We start from the raw sequence: 19,481 nt of genomic DNA, 5'->3' as shown, positions 1-19,481 counted from the left end.
CCAGAAAGAAGAACAAAATATCCTCTGTTTAAACTCTAGGATTATAAGGAATGTGACTTTCCTTTTACCCAGAGGGTGTTTGAGTGAAAGTGGCCTCACTGTTCATGGTAATTGTTCTCCCCATCTTTCAAATGAGCAGAAAGGCATGATACCCGACTTCTCCATGGACCTGTCTTTTCTATGTGGTGACAGGGAAGGAGAGATAAGTGTGTCCATCTGACCCCATCCCAGGTCTCAGTGCTCAGGATCTGCCTGAATGGGCAGCTCTGATGGGTGACTTTGTGTTCCCCGAGACCAATGTCCATAGGAAGCAGCATCCTTGAGAAATGGTGAATTACTTTATGTTTACATGTGCTCAGTGGGGCTGGAAATCCACCAAGAGTGGTGGTTTCCCAAATTCTGAAAAAATGTTGGTAATCTTCTGCCTTTCATTTGGAACTCCTGTTATAGACAGCTGTCTAATAAAGCAGTTGTAGGATTTTGGGGTCATCTAAAATGTCTTCATAAAAAGAGTGTGTGTATGGCGGGGGTGTTTCCTTTTTCTGAAACTCAAGTTCACGATGGCTTCCTTAGGTGAGATGTGGGTACCTCTCCAAAATGAGGTATAAAAATGAAAAATGTAACTGGGACTTTTAAAAAAGTGAAGTTGAATGTTTATATAATGTTATAACTGAGTAGAACCTTGAAAACATGTTCATGAGAACATTGTAGAAAGATCCTGATTTTATTCTTCTTACGGACTTCCAGGAGATTCTCTCTATAAATTAAAGAAATGGGAAAATGATTACCAAGTTGTGGATACACTTTTATCCACCTAAAGTTGCAGATTTTTTCCGGTTTAATCATTTCTTTCTTGCTGTAAAGTTCACATTTACTGTAGTTAGGTTGCATGTTAAGTTTTCTGAGATTTAATGTGTGGATCATTTGAAGAAAAAGATAAGGACCATAGGGCAAGCAATTGGTTTACATTTGAGAGAGATTTTTCTTACATTCATACGCCTTGATTTTGAGTCTTTGAAAGAGAGATGTTCTGTAGTAAATTAAAATTCATAGTTTAAAATTTTTTAGTTAGAAATTTGTATGTGGAAAATTACAGATCAGCTTGTACTGCAGTGAATTCTCAGGACTTTCTGGGCAGTTTTTATTGTACTAGAATTTAACTGAATTGAATATTGTCTAGAACAAACCCATTGCCTGGGAATTGTAAATTCATCATGCATAGTTTTATATATATGGCAGTACTTCTTGTCATAGATTTTTACATTTGAAAATTTAGAGTTTTGAGAACTAAATGTCCACTGAAATAGTTGTTCTAAAATTAGCAAAATTCCTGAGAACTGTTTTCTTTCTACTTTCTAACCTAAAATAATTGGTGTACCTTTGTAGCTAAGCTATATTTTTCCACAGAGAGCCATTTGTCTAGATATTCTGTGGCAGATAAAAGCTTGCTTCAGAGCCTCATGCAAAAGCATATTAATGGACAGTTACAGGACCTCTGGAGTGCAGGGCCCCGAATATGTAAATTTCACAGCCATCTCCAGCGTTCTCTTGCTGTGACTCAGACTATTCAAATTTCAACACTGCACAGGGTGCATACATATTTCAGAAATTCTAATTTAACTTTGATTACATGGATGTTAGAAACAACCCTTAAATGAAAAATTGAGCTTTCTTCTCATAGGGGATGTAGCCATAAATTCTGTCAATCACAGGACCATGTTTCCCTCGACTGTGCTAATTGTCATCCTTTTGGAATAAAAAATGAAATGCATGTTTATTGGGTGCTGATGTATATTTTGTCCTAATCTTGAAACTTTTTTTAAGCAGTCATTTTCATATTATCTCTGTCATGCCTACAATTTAAATGGTTGATTTCTCTGTATGCGAAAGCTTTGAGAATCATAGATGCTAGTGGAAAGACTCCTTATAAGTTTGGCATCTGCAAACTCGAGTTTGAGGCTGGCTCTGCCCTTGGTTTTCCAATGAACTGGGGCGAAAGTTAGTTAAGAACAGCCACCTCATAGCATTATTAGGATGATCCAGAAATACAAAGTAAATTAAAAGGCTTTGTAAAGTGAAAGATAAATACAAATTTTAATTAATTTATCTAGTATTCCATTGCTTTGGTCTTCTCAGTCACCTTAGGCAAGCAGGAGAGCTGTCTTAGTCCATTCGGGCTGCTGTAACAAAAATACTGGGTGGCTTGTAAACAGTGGAAATTTATTTCCCACAGTTCTGGAGGCTGGATCCAAGTCCAAGATCAAGATACAGGCAGACCCCATGTCTGGTGAGGACCAGCCTCCTGGTTCATAGACAGACATCTCACTGTGTCCTCACATGGAAGAAGGGGCGAGGAGGGTCTCTTTTATGAGGTTACTAATCCCACTTATGAGGGCTTCAATCTCATGAACTTATTTAATTCTAATCACGTCCCCAAGGCCCCACCTCCTAACGCCATTACATTGGGCATTAGGATTCCACAAATGAATTTTGGAGGTGACACAAACATTCAGTCCATAGAAGTGGGTGTAGCATTGAAAAATGTTTGCTACACTTGCTAATGATGGAAAAGGACCCAATAACACAGTTTTTGCCCCAAATATATGCATTTCCTTATAAGTATGTATGTAGAAGATGGTATTTTATTTGAGGGAAAAAATCCGGAGTAGTAAGAGATGTTGAAGAGGTGGGTTGCTCTTTGCTAAGTGGGTCCAGGTCTAGGACACTGTTGTCCCACCCAAAGCTGGGCTTTCCAACTTTGCCTGAATCCCTTTCGTCTTGCTTGAGTCCCTTCCATTTTGATTTTTCTCTTGGTCTTATGATCATTAATGGGTGATGGTGGGAGATATTGACTGAGCCGCAGGTTAGTGATGGAAATAGCAGGTTGCCGCCATATTGACTGAGCTGCAGGTTAGTGATGGCAATAGCAGGTTGCTGCCACTGGTCCCTAATCTTTTGGCAGTTCTGCCAAAGCATGTTGAAAGTTTCCATCTGCAGTTTGTGGGAATCAATAAAAAATATCTGGTGAGAATGTGTAATAACTCAATATATATTTATAACAAAACTAGAGTTGTTATTTATTAATTGCATAGATGTGCCAGGTATGGTTATATTTTTCTGACAGGTGTATCTTCTTTAATTCTTATAGCATCCCACAAGCAAAATGTTGTAGCACTAGAGGAAAGAGTCCAAGAGAAATTGGGTGAATTACTCAAAGTCATGTAGCCAGTGATGGCAGAGCCCAGCTCAGAGGCCAGATCTTCCCCACACCATGAGCTTGCTTTTCCCACCACCAGTGTGGCCTATTTCCCTTTGGTAATAACTCTGTTCCTTTAGGTTTGAGCTAGAAATGGTTGCATCTTGCTTTGAAAGAACCTAAGCAATCTATGAACTGCTTGCGTCTCGAACCTTTCACAGAGGCTATGTATTGAATGTGGTACCCTGGGCAGTGCTCCTGGGTCCTCTGGTCTTCATGGGATGTGAAGGTCGGGATCACAGTGGGTGGATGGGAGTCTGGGCCAGTGTGCTGTTCTCATGTGGCCGAGGTTGTGAATCCTGTGATGCCCTGAGAAGGCTTGGGGCCTCTCCCGGGGGTGGATGTAACCTTAGCTTTGGGACATCTGTAGCCTGGGAGCTATGCCAAGAAGTTACATTTTTCTCAAGTCTTGGGTTTGAAGCACTTGTAGAATGCTGGCTTCCAAAGGCGGGTATTTCTTTTGCGAAAGATGTCTCAAGTGCAGTGCTCTCCCCGCTGTTTGGGGCCCCAGACAGCAGCCTCTACCTTGGCTTCTCTGCCATTAGCTTCCTTTGTTTCCCTTCAAGCCTTTATGCTATTTTCAGATTCATCTTATGCAGAGATTTCCTGTTTATTAAACGTGTGTGCTGGCTTTCTGGGCTGTCCACCGTTTTATTCCATTATTTCCCAATACTCTGTGCTCAGGCTGGGCCGTGTGTCCAAGGGCTGCACTTTCTCCATCTCCTCCCTCCATCACTCTCATTAGCATATGCTGTTCCTCTCAGCCTGCAAATCCTGTCTTCCTCTTCTCTGCCTGTATAATAAATCTTTATATAATTCAGAGCCTGGCTTTATTTTCCCACCTGGAAATAAATAAAGCACCCTCATGGAGCTCTTTCTTCTTGGAACCTCCTAAATTCTGTGCTTTGGAATATTTTCTAGGTTTTTTTTAAATAATTGTTTTCTTAATGGTTAATTAATTAATTTTCTTTTTTTGGGCTGCGCCGCGTGGCATGCGGGATCTTAGTTCCCCGACCAGGGCTTGAACCTGCCCCCCCTGCATTGGAAGCGCGGAGTCCTAACCACTGGACTGTCAGGGAAGTCCCTCTTCTTTGTTGTTTACAGAAGTTTCTGAACAGATGATAAGACTTCAGGGCTTCACATTCTTTCATCTCCTTGGTGCCCAGCAAAATCTAGGCACGTGGTAGGTGTGAAGTCACCCATCGCTGACAGATTTGTTGTTGCCATTTTAGTACTTCATTTAAGCACAGCATTTAAAGCGAAGAAAAGTCATGAAAGAACACATATGTACAGAAAAGTGCTGGGATTTTAACATGTTGGAAACTCCACTGCTTTGTTGAAGTGTGTGTTTTTTTTTTCTCTCTCCTTTGTCTCACCAGCAATCAAAGAGAAGTACACGGACTGGACGGAATTTCTCATCCGTGATTTGACTGGTTCCCGGACGGCCCCAGCCAGCCTCCTGGAAGGTGTATGTATTGTTGTCCAGCTATTCTCTGTCTGAAGCAGCACAGTTACATGAGCTCACACCCAACAGCACCTTTGCATATATCCTTCTGCGGGTACATGCGTCCACACGGATATCGGTGTCCAAATAGCATAACTTCCTGTCTTTTCCCAAATTACTTAGGTTACTGATTCTAATGGCACTGAAGAATCTTCACCTTTGGTCCAATCAATAAGTGGAAAATTTGCTTTTATATGAACACGTTTTAAAATAATAACATGTTAGGATAGGTATCCACTATCCTATACGTTTAAGACTCTATCTTATGTTAGTGAATGTATATAAAATCCTGTAGAATAACTGTTTTGTAGAGGTGATGACTCAGCATGTATGTGCTGGGGTGTAGTCTCAAAGTGTATTGATAAATGGTTCCATTAACTATTGTATTCCGGATGCATTATGCCGAAATTTAAACACATACATGTTAAGTAATAGAAATGGCTAACCGTATTTAAATGTGGTTAAGGTCATTTTAAGGTACTGAAGTAAAAACAGTTTACTCTGCAATCTTGATGGTGATATGAAAATAATTTTATCATAAAACATTTTAATATTTACATTCTAGAACAGGAAGAGAAATGTACTGTTATAAATAATTATTGAGTCACCAAATCTGTTTGAAGAATGCCCCTGAAAAAGGGGAGAACACAATGAATGACCAAGAATACAGTGTGGATTTTGACAATCTCATTATTCTCTTAACATTAACCATAAATTTCTCACCTGTCATAAATGATATTGATATTTTGGAACACCATGGTCTAATATACAGTCATCTGGTTTTGTTTTGTGATGATTTTTGCCTAATGTAGTTTTGTATCTCAATGGCTACTAATTTAATTGTTTGGTTGACAAATCAAAATGATGATTGTTCACCCTTTCAAAAGGACAAATTGTTTTACTTTGTTAAATTTTTTAAACATATTTGCCTACAAGGCTAGCTGAACAAACACCCTTTTCCTTATGCAAACATGTGCTAAGAAGGTTGCTTAGGTGGGACCACCTTCTAACATCTTATTTACATCTTATTTTGTAAACCAACTATGGTGTTACGTGTACAAATTACACAATAGTCTAATTTAGCTGATTATTAATGTGTATTAGGCATTCATCAAAAATGTCCTCTATACATATTCATGCATTACTCACATAATCAAAGTACGAGAGTGTCCTGATTATGAGAACGGGGCCATCGTAAGATAAACGTCTGCTGAGTCAAGGTATAAATTGATCACCCCATATCAGATGTGTCTGTCTATGGGAAGAGCAGACATTTCGCTACCGTGTGTTTTCTAGCTCGAGGCAAATTTGGTGTAACGCTTCTTAAAAGCACCCTTGTTCCTCACAAATGCAGTTTTATCTGGGAAGGGTGATTTGTTTGGTGAGAACTTAGCACAAACTGTCATTTTCTATTTACTTGTGGTTTTGTTGTTGGATACAGAGTCGGGTATAATGCATGTGTGTGCGGGAGGGGAGGGGAGGGCGGGGGCAGTGGGGTGGAGGGAAACACCAGACTGTTTGCCAGTAGCTTGGATGATGGTGTGAAAAAATATTATCTTCTGCTGTCATCTGTTTCCATGAGAACCTTAAAATAAAGTTTAAAATAAGGAGTTTTGCTTCTGTTTAAACAGCCTCTGCGAGGGAAAGGCCCTATAGACCTCATTACAGTTGATTCCTTAATAGAGCTCCAGGATTCTCAGAGCCCTTTTCAGTACTGGATAGTTAGTGTGATTGAGAATGTTGGAGGAAGATTACGCCTTCGCTATGTGGGATTGGAGGACACTGAATCCTATGACCAGTGGTTGTTTTACTTGGATTACAGACTTCGACCAGTTGGTTGGTGTCAAGAGAATAAATACAGAATGGACCCACCTTCAGGTAAGGGCCAGAGCTTTGGCTGCTCTCAAGCGTTTTAGAAAGAGATGTGATTATTTTCCTGGATGTCTCTCTGGAAAATGTATTAGCTCTGTGGTGTCTTTTACATCTGTGCTTGTGAATATGAAGCATTTTAACTTCAAATACTTTCTGTAGCAAATAGAACCCAAGACTTCTATGAATAGCGTTCAAAAATGAGAAAGAAGAGCTGGAGGCTGTGGAGAAGTTGATCTGGTTCCTTTGGAATCAGTGGTTTGGAAATGAAACACACACTATAGTGGGACTTGGTGATATTCTCTATTTTTCTTTAGGAATTTGATAGTCTTGCAAGTAGGTTCTAAAGTCTTTGTCCTTCTGTCCGTCCACCCATCCTCCCATCCATCCATCCATCCACCCACCCATCCATCCATCCATCTGAATATCAAAACCAAATGCTTATCATTATGTTATCTGTCCTGACCTGGAAATAACAAAGAGAAAATCATCATGCTTTTTTTCCTGGCACATCACAGATTTTTAAGTAGCTTCAAATACCTTGTCAAATGACTTTCCAGAGACTTAATTGGGTAGAAGAGTGCATTATTCTTCCTGACATACCTAACTGGGCAAAAATCTCAGCATTTATGAAATAACCACTCTTGAATGTTTACTACATGCCAGGTGATTTTACATCTGCTCTGATGTTTATTTTGATTCCAAAAAACTATTTCATGTGACTGTTTCCTTTTACAGCAGAGAAAATTTGAGACTGAGTTTAAGCTACTTGTCCAAGATCACCCAGTTTGTAGGAGGAACGTGCTGTAATTCCAATTCCCAGGTCCCCTCCCTCTTCCATCCAGTTCCCCCTGCTGCCTCTGACTGGCCTTACCAACCTTTCGATATGTAGCTTCAGAACAAAAATGTTGGATTCTTATGGAATTAAAGATGCCAAGGAAGGAATACTCCTTTCTTCCCAAATTTGCTCATTTTCATTCTGGTCAATTTCACAGGTTTATTGGAAGCAAAGACTTGGCTCTTTCCTTCATTAAAATTGCCAGAGATTTTTTCCCTCCCATCTTAGTTGCCAGTGTTAGTCTTGAGGACATGTAGCTAAGGCGTTGTATTTCCCTTTTCCGTCAGTCAAGGGCTTTAATTGAAAAAAACGTCTTGGTTCTGTGTGTCATGTGTTTGCATTTGAGTTGAATTTGACAGGCATATAGACATAGAACATGGTATTTTATTAGTATTATTGTTGTCAACGTTTTGAGAAGCAGCCAGGAAATCCATTTATACCCTGAGTAATGTGGGGATATGATTACAAACGAACGGCCTGTCAGTTTTGTGAGAAGAGATCTAAGCTCACATTTGCCTTGGGATTCATAACCTAGCAGGAGAAATTTACTCTATGCAGAAAGTTGGGTGTATAAGTCTTAGCTCAGTATCTAATTGCTTTATAAATTTTAAGAAAAACATATATTTGCCAGTGTAAAAATTTATAGCAAAGCAAAGATTACTACTGGCTCTTAGGTTCTGTGCAATGTACCCTTCCTGTGACATCGTGGACTCATACTCAGCAGCCAGAATGGAAAGTGTCCCTGCAGAAACTAAGGAAATATTTCCATAGGAGAGTTCTCTCTCTTCCTTTAGACAATTTGACGTCTTTATAAGACAAGAATAAATTGTGTTTACTCATCTTAGTAATTTTCTGGACATGAGTTGTCCATTTCACTGAAGCGTTAAAGACTTTGGAAAAGGCATTCATCATCAAGAAGTTATTTTCCCAACATTTAAATTGTCGGCAGCCAAACTTAGTTTGGGGTACTGTAGGTTTAAAATGGATCTTGGTCAAACCAAACACATCAGGAGACTTTTTATTTCAAGCAATAAGTCCTGATGGCAATGGCAATAAAAAAAAAAATTGTCTGCAGGAAAGGCTATGGATGGGAAGAAGAAATTAAAAGGTGAAAGGACACCCCAAATGTGACTCTTAGTTCTTCAGATGCAGTAGTTACAGGATGAACACTGAATTCTCCTACCTGATTCAGCAGAACAACTCCCAGGAAGGCAATTAATCACCCAGGTTTTACACACGGGAACAGAACCCAATCCTTTGTGTAAATTAACTTCAGGACCCAATGTGACTTGTTAAACTTAGATGATAGGGCTCTTTCCTTGAATGAAATCTAGGTGGGAGTAAAATTTCACACTTGCATAGAAAATACTAGGCTGCTTTTCTTATTCCCAAACACGCTTAAGTAAATGAAAAGTGTTCATCATTGACTGGTGGTAAGTAGAGCTGGAAGGGTTGGGGAGGAGAGCAGGTAAGAGAGACTTGGGGTATAGAGTCGTCCCTTGGTATCCACGGGGGATTGGTCCCAGGACCCCGAGGATACCAAAATCCAGGGATGCTCAAGTCCTTTGTATAAAATAGCACAGTACAGTTGGCCTTCTGCATTCGAGGGTTGGAGGTGTTCTGCACCTGTGCTTTCCCCTTCCCGGGTTCCGCGTTCGCGGGCTCCTCCATCTGTGGTTTCTTCCATCCACGGGTTCCACCCACTGCAGGTGGAACATTCAGGACCTGTGGGCCGGGAGGGCTGACTGGACTTTGAGAGTGAGGCCATACCAGGTCAGCCTACTCTCGATGCCCTCTTTGCTGTGCTGACACCAACACCTTTGCTAAAAGTAATCATAGCTCCTCCTTTCCTTTCCTTATTCTTTCTACTTCTTGAAGGACACAGTATTTCTCAACTGTTTGGTGTGAACAGAGGTATAGAAATAGGTGACAGAAAGTAGCTGGCTAGTCAGTCTTCAGACACTGGAGGAGAAGGTGCTGGCTTTTATGCTGTCCGCCAGCGAGAAGCCTGCATCCCATCTTTGGATGGACTCAGAGGACACGGGGTGGGGAAATGGGAGGTTAGAAAGAGGGGCGAAGCCACCCTGCCCCACTCGACCCCCCGTCAGGAGTGCAGTGCTGCCGGGGTAGGTGGAGTCCAGCTTCAGTGAAGACCAGGTGAGGGAATGGAAGAGGGTAAAATGCTAATAATCATGGGAGGGGCAGTGGCTTCCCGCGGTCCTTAGTGATGCAGGCGTTATCAGGACAGGACTGGGAATCCACGGGTGCCTTTTCTTCAGTGCTGAATGGAAGGCAAATCATGATTAGACAGACCTGGAGCTGCTTTTCCGGCTGTGTACCCCTAATGCCTCCCCTCATTTATTTATTTTCCTGCCCTGTGGCCTTCTCTGTGTTCCTCGAGCTTTCTATGCGTGTCCCCTCTTTTGGAATGCTGCTTTACCACACCCCCACTTCATTCAGACCTTGGTTGAGAGGATTTCACTCACCGCTGAAGCTGAAAGTGCGGGACCCATTCTCTGCTGTGTCCCCTGACACCCTGCCCGGCACGTAATAGGTGCTCAGTAAATATGTGTTGAGTGAGTTGACTGAATAAAAACTCGGGTGTGTCTAGACAGAAGGAAGGAACCAGCCAAGTCTACCTTCCAGGAGCCAAATAATTGATGGGGATTTGGAAGCCAATTTGGAGGGGAGAGCCCAGGTGGAGGCACCTCCACACAAGGAGGACTGTACTGTCCTCTTTCCCCTGAAGTGTTAGGGGGGCTTCTGAGCAAGTAGAGATGTGATCTCTTGTTTAGCACCCAGGACAGCTCCAGGATATAAGATGCACGGGAATGTGGTCTGTGGGGTTCAGGATGAGAATTTCTTCCTTTAAAGGGGCCCACGTGTGAATAGAGCTTGAGAAACCCAACAGAGTGGAAGGAACATGGGCTTGGCGTCAGGGTTCAAGTCAACCTCTCTTTCCACTTCTGTCACTGGCTACAGAGCTTCTGGGCAAGTTACTCTACTTTGAACCTCAGTTTTTACATATGTAAAATGGGGATAATCATACATTTGCTGTGCTGCTAAGTATTACTCAGGTGATTGGTATTTTCTAAATATTCAATCTGTGATCAGAGTTTTAAGATTATATTTGATCTTCTAAGAAATTTAAGTAGGTCATTGAGGTCAGGGGTCATTTAGAGGCCCCACCTGCTTTCATATTTTTGGATGTTTAGAAAGCAAGACAGAATCTGACATGGTTTTGCAGAAACTAAAGAGATGAAACTTTTTGAAGTTTAAGAAAAACCCTTATCTCTGTATTCTTTTGTATATTTTTTCCCTTCACAATCTTTATGTCAACCATTTTCCCCCCTTTTCTTTCTATTTTAGTTAGTTCCTGGAGCCAGAAGTTTCTGAATCTAATTCAGATGCTTCTTACTTGAACTATTTCTTATTCAAAAAGAGTTGTTGTTGTTTGTTTTAGCTCGGGCTACCTTAACAAAATACCATTGATTGGGGGAGGGGGCTTGAAAAACAACAAATCCACGGTTCTGGAGGATGGAAGTCCAAGATTAGGGCATCAGCATGGTTGAGTACTGGTGAGGGCTCTCTTCCTGATTTGTAGATGGCCACCTTCTTGCCAGGTCCTCAGCTGGCCTCTTTTTTTTTTTTTTTTAAATCTTTTGGCCATGCTGCATGGCATGTGGGATCTTATTCCCTGATCAGGGATCGAACCCATGCGCCCTGCATTGGAAGCATGGAGCCTTAACCACTAGACCACCAGGGAAGTCCCCTGGCCTCCTCTTTATGTGTGCATGGAGATGTATATATCTATATCTGTATCTGTATCTATATCTATGGGGTATTGAGAGAGCAAGCATGCACTTGAAAGAGAGCTCTTTGGTGTCTCCTTTTACCAGGGCACTAATCCCATCATGGGGGCCCCACCCTCATGACCCCATCTAAACCTAATTACCTCCCAAAGTACCATGGCATTGAGAGATTAGGGCTTCAACATACTAATTTTGGGAGGACACAAGCATTCAGTCCATAGCACTTCCCAGTGTCTATTAGGAAGCATAGATGAGCCTTGCCTTACTGGTCAGAGCTTGGTGGAGAAGGAAAGAGAGGGGAGGGTGTAAGGTGCATGAATAAAGGGGATCGCCCCTCCAGGCCTTTGATCACCCGAGGCTGTGAGATGATGATTTTGTTCACTCCTCTTCCTGCCACACTCTCTGTGAGATGGCCTGCCAACATGCACAGAGGGGACACCTCGTTTTCACTCATGCTTCTAGTTAAAGATGAATCAGGACAGGTTTTAATTGCTTATTACTTCCCACCAACAGAAATTGACATGCTACACTCTATTAAATTACCTGCAACACGATCACTTTAAGAACCTGTTTTATGTTCTTTTAATGGTGCTATTTATTGTCCATAAACTTGCCGGCGTAACCAAGCGCCTCTCTGTCTAATGAAACACACGCATGGACTGTTGTTCTCTGCTTATTGAAACTAGGAGGTGTTTAGCTTCTGCAGGTGGTTGAGCGTACTGATAAAACTGCAGTTGATTTTCACCTTTTAAGACAAGGAGTATGCCCTGCCGTGGGGTTAAATTCCATATTAGGATTCAACATCCGCAGCACGAAGACAAAGAATCTTAAGATTGTAGGACAGAGATAAAAGTCCCGTGAGACTTCCTGGGTGTCTTCACCCATTCAGGCTGCTGTAACACAACACCACAGACTGGGTGGCTTGTAAACAGGAGACGTTGACTTCTCACAGTTCTGGAGGCTGGATGTCCAAGATCAAGGCAACAGCAGATTCAGTGTCCGTTGAGGACCCACTTCCTGGTTCCTAGACGGCGTCTTCTCACTGTGTCCTCACCTGGAGGAAGGGGCGAGGAGCTCTCTGGGGTCTCTTTTATAAGCACTCTAATCTCATCATAGGGGCTCCGTCCTCATGACCTCATCACCTCTCAAAGGCCCCACCTCTTAATGCCATCACCTTAGGTGTTTCAACATATGAATTTTGGGGGAGGGGGGCACATTCAGATCAAAGCACCAGGCTTCTTAGGCTACTGGCCTTCGGTTTGGTGGAACAGACGTGGCATCGGGTGGATGCAGCCTTCTAGGACGAGGTGGCTGGTCCAGTCCTGCTCTGCCAGTGTGTGTGTGTCCAGCTGTCAGGAGAGGCTGTGAGCATCCCTCGGGGGCTGCCTGTCTCCTCACTCAGTTCTGAGTTTGGACCTGACCATGTTGGGTTTTCATGGCTCTGGCCTTGAGTAATTTTTAAGCCATTCTTCTTTTACCCTCTTCTCTGCCTCAGGGCAGAAACTAAAGAGATGAGAGAGACCTCACCTCTGGGTGAGACCTCAGTTACAGGCTGTGGGAGCTCGGGCACCAACACTTTCTCTTCCCTTTTTCTATCCCCTGTATGTCTGCAGACCCTTCCTTTGACCTTGTCTTTGGAGGTCACCATCCTTTTCCATGACTTGGTTCTCCTTTTACTACCATGTCGAGCTTGGACTCCCCATCGACCTGCTTCCAGAACCCTGGAAGAGTGGATTTGTTTCGGTTCTACTGAGGAAGTCCAGGGTCTTGTTTATTGTTTCCCTCCTGACCCCGTCTTGAACTGCTGCCCTTGGTGTCCTCTGGGCTTTGCTTCCTAGAATCCAGAATTGCCTTCCCTTTTCACCAAGACTTTGATGCAGTGCCCGTGAGCTGAACCACTGGTATATTCCAGGGAATCTGCCTCACCGTCTCGGGACGATTTGTAGGGCTCCGTGAATTGGTCCTTCTTCCTCCTTTGTGGGACTCTGTGATAAGCGGTTTCTCCCTCGGGACCCCCCCCCCCCCACACCGACCTGTGGAGGTTGGAGGGGCCATTCATTCATTCTCTGTAGAGGTGTTTGTTGGGGTGACCTCACTATCTTCCCCCAAACATGTATACCAAGAAGAATTACAGGCTATTTTTTCTCTGATAGAGAGACGCCAAATTGGGGAAAAAAATTCTGCAGCGGTGTAAAGGCATAAATAAAAGGCTGGAAAGAATTATAGACACTATACACAAGTAGAGCCTGTCTTGTCATTAATTATCCTTTATGTGACTTGGTGTGTCTAACAACGAGGGACGGTGGGCAGTGCATTGATAACTTGGCTCCTTCTGACAGCATCTCTCACCTAACCGTAATTGTGATAGTCTGAAAAGACTAAGTAAACTGCTGAAACACAGTTGCTTCAAGCTCAAGGTGAGTTCAGAAGCTATGATCATCAAAATATATGGCCGCCTGCTAAAAAGCAGACATGCAAGAAATTAAAAATATAGCCCCAAAGGCTTAATGTTGCCTTTTAACTGTGCTTAAATTCATATTCATATCCTAGCTGTCTGTCTGAAGTAGCCTGGGTTGATATAGGGAAGGTATAAACATATCTACTCCAAGTGAGTGCTTCTGCAAATCCTATTTTGATAAGGTCTTAAATCTGTTGAGATCAGATCATAAAATTCCCTTGCAGTTTTGGCAATCGGTAAAAACAGTGCTCAACGATTTTGTTCTTTTAATTTTGTATTCAGACAGTGTAACCTCCATGCGTAAATCCCTTCCCCCCACCGCCTGGGGGAAAACATGGGCAACATGTGATGTATTAGCAACGTTTCAAGTGTAAATATTAGACTTGGTTGGTAAATTTTAATTTACCTTTTCATAATTTCCTGACTTAAACGCAGACTACTTTTAGCATATGAGAGCTTAGAGATTTAGTGAAAAACAGGCTGTAATAACTGAAAACGCCAGACAAAAGTCTTTTCTAGTTTGGAAATGTATCAGATAATAAGTTCTTCATCCATGGATATTACTTCCCAGGTGATGTATGGAATTCGGGACAGTGGACGGATGAAGTGTGGTTAATGTGATTTATACTATTAAATTACACCCAGAATGCATGCCTATATTCCCTGCAGAAGAGCTCTATTAAGTTTATTCTACATTTCTGATCGCAGAATCCCAAATTGCTATTTAATTTCAGGAAATCTCTTTAGCAGGTGGCCTTTTATGGCGGGCAGGGTATGAATTCTTACGGTTGCTGCGCCTGCCAAGTTATTATGAAATCCTGAGAAGATAAAATCCGAGAAAGAACCACCCAGTAGAACATTTCAGCCCTTAAACTCTTATGTGATTTGCTGTTGATACAGAAATCTATCCTTTGAAGATGGACTCAGAGTGGAAATGTGCTCTGGAGAAATCCCTTGTTGATGCTGCTAACTTTCCTCTTCCAATGGAAGTGTTTAAGGTAAGACGTAGATTCATAGCAGTTTTTCTCCTCTTTTCGAGAATAAACTGCGTAAGAAAGTTGCCCACATCAAATCATTTCCCGCTATTTAAAAAGCTACCTTCTTGGCCGGTGTTCATTTAAAATGTTTAAAATGTTGTCTGTTCCATTATGCTCTGTTTTGTAATCCTCCCAAATACCCATTTTCCAAGATAATGCTTAAAATTTTTTGTCAAGTAATTAATAAGGATATTATACGGTAATTTGAATCTTATTAAATTTTTTTTCAGGTTTACATTTTTTTCCCCTCCATCTTGTATTATTATGGAAATCTCATTTTCACCCTCTCACTGCTTACCAAAGAAACAAAAGAAAATGGAGCAAGTCTAATTTTGGTATTTGCTCGGTAAAAATGATAGAAAACGATGCTTCTCTTGATGGCTTGAGAAACTCATATGAGTATCTGTTGGGTAGTAGGCCTTCCTCTAATAGACAATGAAAGAAATGTGCCACAACTGAAATAGATCACCTAGTTCTTAACACTCTTAAAATTATGCTTAAAATTTATATGATGTGTAGAATATTAAGTTCTGGGCAGGAGTGATCCCTTCAGCAAGAGGGACCCATAAAATGGTCTCTTCCTATTTGGAGCTCGAGTAGGTGGGAAACAGCTCTACATGGACCGTTTCCTGGGAGACTTGTGGATGGGCTTGTGGTGGGCTGACATAAACCTGCTTTTCAGTTCCGAGCGGGCACATTTCTGCAGGGCCATAGAAGTTTCATGTGGGAAATGAAATTAAAATGGTGTCTAGGTCCCGCCTGCAGCAAGAGTGTGAGGCTCGGGCTGGGGCGCTGGCTTCCTGGATTTTATTTACGAGGAAGCCCTCGCTCAGAACCTTAACCTAGCAGGGTGAATCACCGATACTCTTGTTCAGCACTTCTCTCATTGGCAACATTGGACTTAAGACCTCTTCTGAAAATAATTATTAAATTATTATTAGCAGTAATAATCACACTGATCATGCAACATTATCTTGGGCTTTTTTTTTTTGCTAACTGACCAGATAACTTCTTTTTCCTCCTCCTTTCCTGCAAAAAATAAAATAAAATAAAAATAAAAATTAAGAAAAAGAGCATTTACTCTTCCGTGAACTGGCTCTACTGCCTCTTCGGAAGGTAGCCCACCACCCTTGTCACTCGTTTGACCTCTATAGCTGGTGTCCACTGTCTTTTCCCAGTGGCCTTGGTGATATTAAAACAACACTTTTATTGAAGTAGAGTTGAGTTACAATGTTGTGTTAGTCTCAGGTGTGCAGCAAAGTGATTCAGTTATACATATATATGTGTGTGTGTGTGTGTATATACGTATTCTTTTTCAGATTCTTTTCCATTATAGGTTATTACAAGATACTGAGTATAGTTCTCTGTGCTATACAGTAGGGCCTTGTTGTTGTTTATCTATTATATATATAGTAGTGTGTATCTGTCAATCCCAAACTCCTAATTTATCCCTCCCCCACTTTCCCCTTTGGTAACCGTAAGTTTGTTTTTGATGCCTGAATCTATTTCTGTTTTGTAAATAAGTTCGTTTGTATCACTTTTTTAGATTCCACATATAAGTGATATCATACGATATTTGTCTTTGTCTGACTTACTTCACTTAGTATGATAATCTCTAGGCCCATCCATGTTGCTGCAAATGGCATTTCATTCTTTTTTATGGCTGAGTAGTGTTGTGTGTGTGTATACACCACACCTTCTCTATCCATTCATCTCTTGATGGACAGTTAGGTTGCTTCCCTTAGTGATATTTTAAATGTATAAATCTGATCATGTTCCTTGCCCTTGAGAAAATAAATTTTATTTCAAAATAGAGTATCTTTATTTTGGAATATATTATACACATACATTTGAAATATACACGTGAGGAGTTGACAGAGTGATATAGTGGAAATACAAATCCCCCCTGCCCCCTGTCTAGACACGGGAAGTTGCGGGTCCATTAGCATCCCTCCACCTGACCTTTCCCCATCCTCTTTCCTGGCTCTGGGTAACCAGCTCCCTAACTTTGGTGTTAACCATTTCCTTGCCTCTCCTTGTAGTATTACTACCTATGTATGTTTTCCTTAATATTACACAACTTACTTTTGACAACAGGAGAAACAAGACCAGCCCTGATTGTTTCAGTAGAGGGCGTTTTCCTGCTCTCCAGAGTGGAGGATGGCTGGACAGTGCCTCGGTCCCAAGCTGGCCTCACTTTCCCACAGAGTTTGCAGGGGAGTTGAGTAGGCACAGTCCTGAGCTAATCTTAGGGAATTAGTTGGGTCATCAGCCAAACTGTAGCTTGAACTCCAGGTACCGGACCTCCCTTAGAAATGTGGACAGGTGTGGCTCCGGTTCTCAGAACAGGCCCAGCACAGCATTTCTGTGCAGTGACTTGAATGTTCTCTTCCGCTCCAGGCAGCGGGACCTCGAGGGGGCCCTGGCACCTTGTTCAGAGTGTGGTCAGGACAAGCCAGGTGCCGTTAACAATCTGGGTCTGGCTTACTTTGGCACTTTGTCCTCAGCTTACAAAGATGATAAAACGAAGCAAGGCATCTTAGTGCTGGCGGCCTGCTCTCCTCTCACCTCGAGTGACTGAAAGAATCCTGATTCTGTCCTCACGCTTCCCTGATAGTTTGGGTATAGAATTCTAGGTCAGCTGTCACTTTTCTCCAGAATTTGGAGGTATTGCTCCATTTTTCCTTTTCTCCTCGGGCATCTTATATTCTCCTTTTCTCCACTGTTGTGAAATTTCACGATGATAGGCCTTTGCAGATGTCTGTTTCCATCCAGAACGCAGGGTACCCCGGGTGTCTGCAACTCATGCCTTTAATTTTGGGGATGCTTCTTCTAAAATGACGTCTTCCACCTCTCTTTTCTCTGTTGTCTTCTTCATCTGTGACCAGGTGGTAGTCCTGGGCTGGCTGTGTAATTTTTTCTTCTTCTTTTCATTTCAGGTTTTCATTTTCTCCTCTGTTTTTGCTCTACTGTCAGAGGTTTTCTCCACTCATTTGTGCTGTTGTGTTTTTATGAGCACTTGTCTGGCGCTTTTTCTCTGAATGCTGCTCTGTTTATGGCCTCCTCTTCTTGCAGCCTGGAAGCATGACTTTATCTTGTTGGAAGTATTGATTTTTTAAAGTTTTCTTTTCCCAGAGTAGTTTGTTTCCTCCATGTTGCTTTTGGTTTCTAACTTTCTTGCTAGAGGCTTTCCTCGGGTATCTGAGAATCCTTGACTGTGCGCTCTTGAGTAAGAGGGAGATTCGAAAGCTGAGGGCAGGGCTGGGTCATGTAGGGGGACCTTCTTTGTATGGAGGCTACTTCCTTGTATGATGGTTTTTCCTCTTTAGCTGATTTCCAAGGAGGAGAATTTCAACTTCCCACCTGGGGTTCAAGGTCGAGCTGCCTGCATTCTAGGAGCTGAGTGGCAAGAAGAGAGCCTGGGGTTTCCGTATTTTCCTGCATCCACAGACCAGGGACCACCTGCTTCATCCTTTTCTGAGGAAACTGGAGGACCACTGGTCTGTAGAGTCAGGGAGGGGAGGGTACCTGGGGTCCAACTGCTTCCTAGACAGCTCCCCACGCATCTTATTCTGTCACCTCCCACGCACCCCCAGTTTCAGACATACCTGCTGTTACCGGTTTCTGAGCCTCCTGAAGGTCCTGCCCTGTTCATTAGTCTGGGTCTCAGCTTTTCTGCAGGAGGCTTGGGACTTGGCTCTGTTGAATATGTTAAATTAGTTGCTTCTTGTTCATCTGCATTTTAGCTTCTATAGTTTCTGTTCAAGTGGCTTTGCGTCTTTAAAATTCTTTACTGTAATTTTGGTTAGAGTTTAGGAAGAGGTGAAATTAATGTGTGTTTTTAGTCAGCTGTCTTCATGTGGGACTCCCCTTTTTAAAGTCTTGTAGCTTGGACTGTAGGGTAAAGCTCCCACATCTTTCATTCAATGAAACATTACTCCTTGGCTATAGTCATACTCAGTAAATATTTCTCAAATATACGATGAATTATTGAATGGACAAATGCATTTAACTCACTGATTTGAAATGCTTTGAGTTAATGTAGTTACAGATTAATTGGATATGCACTTATTATTTAGAACTATGAATACTAAGACTAAAAATATATAAACATTAATAATCCTCATATATTTTAAACTAATAATTAAGTAACTCAGTAAATGTTTATTGAGCAGTTACTCTCTACATAATTCTCTTGACCCGATTCCAGGGTTTCATAATTGTTTATATTTTCCTCTAAAATACAGTTGCCTCCTTCCCTCACTTTAATGTTTTTCTGTTAGAAATCAGACTACTATTTTTATGGAGTACTTGAGAATTCTCCCTGTCCTCAATATTTTGTTTATAATTAATGGTTGCTTTTTAAAAAAATATTTTATTTTATATCGGAGTTTAGTTGGTTAACAATGTTGTTAGTTTCAGGTGTACAGTAAAGTGATTCAGTTATCCACACACATGTATGTATTCTTTCTCAAATTCTTTTCCCTTTTAGATTATTACAGAATATTGAGCAGAGTTCCCTGTGCTATACAGTAGTTGCTTTTAAGAGTAGATACTGAATATTTTCTACTTTTCACAGGGCCTACAGGATGTATGGAGTGGGCAATTAATAAATAAAAATTGGCTGAATTGAAAATTCTGTGTTCTTAGAGCTTGTGAGATGCTTTTATAAATGTTTTCTTTTATTTCAATTTGACGGAAAAGAAA

The 19,481-nt window shown here is 41.6% G+C and overlaps 1 protein-coding gene across 9 annotated transcripts in view; it reads left to right on the top strand.

Annotated features, from left to right (window-relative positions):
* Positions 1 to 19,481, top strand: part of SFMBT2 (Scm like with four mbt domains 2) — a 223,070-nt gene that overhangs the window by 105,369 nt on the left and 98,220 nt on the right. For 8 of the 9 annotated variants that reach the window (XM_082387144.1, XM_082387141.1, XM_082387139.1 and 5 more), the window contains 3 exons: positions 4,636 to 4,724; positions 6,392 to 6,638; positions 14,638 to 14,735. In XM_082387144.1, coding sequence (XP_082243270.1) covers positions 4,636 to 4,724; positions 6,392 to 6,638; positions 14,638 to 14,735 — 434 coding nt within the window. Of the gene's footprint in view, positions 1 to 4,634; positions 4,725 to 6,391; positions 6,639 to 14,637; positions 14,736 to 19,481 lie in introns of those variants that run through there. The other variant, XM_082387146.1, reaches the window with a different exon arrangement.

This window comes from Balaenoptera borealis (assembly GCF_965194805.1).
Source record: "Balaenoptera borealis genome assembly, chromosome: 3".
NCBI classification, from domain to species: domain Eukaryota; kingdom Metazoa; phylum Chordata; class Mammalia; order Artiodactyla; family Balaenopteridae; genus Balaenoptera; species Balaenoptera borealis.
The sequence above is the reverse complement of the archived record's forward strand: the minus strand, read 5'-3'. Positions and strand labels throughout refer to the sequence as shown.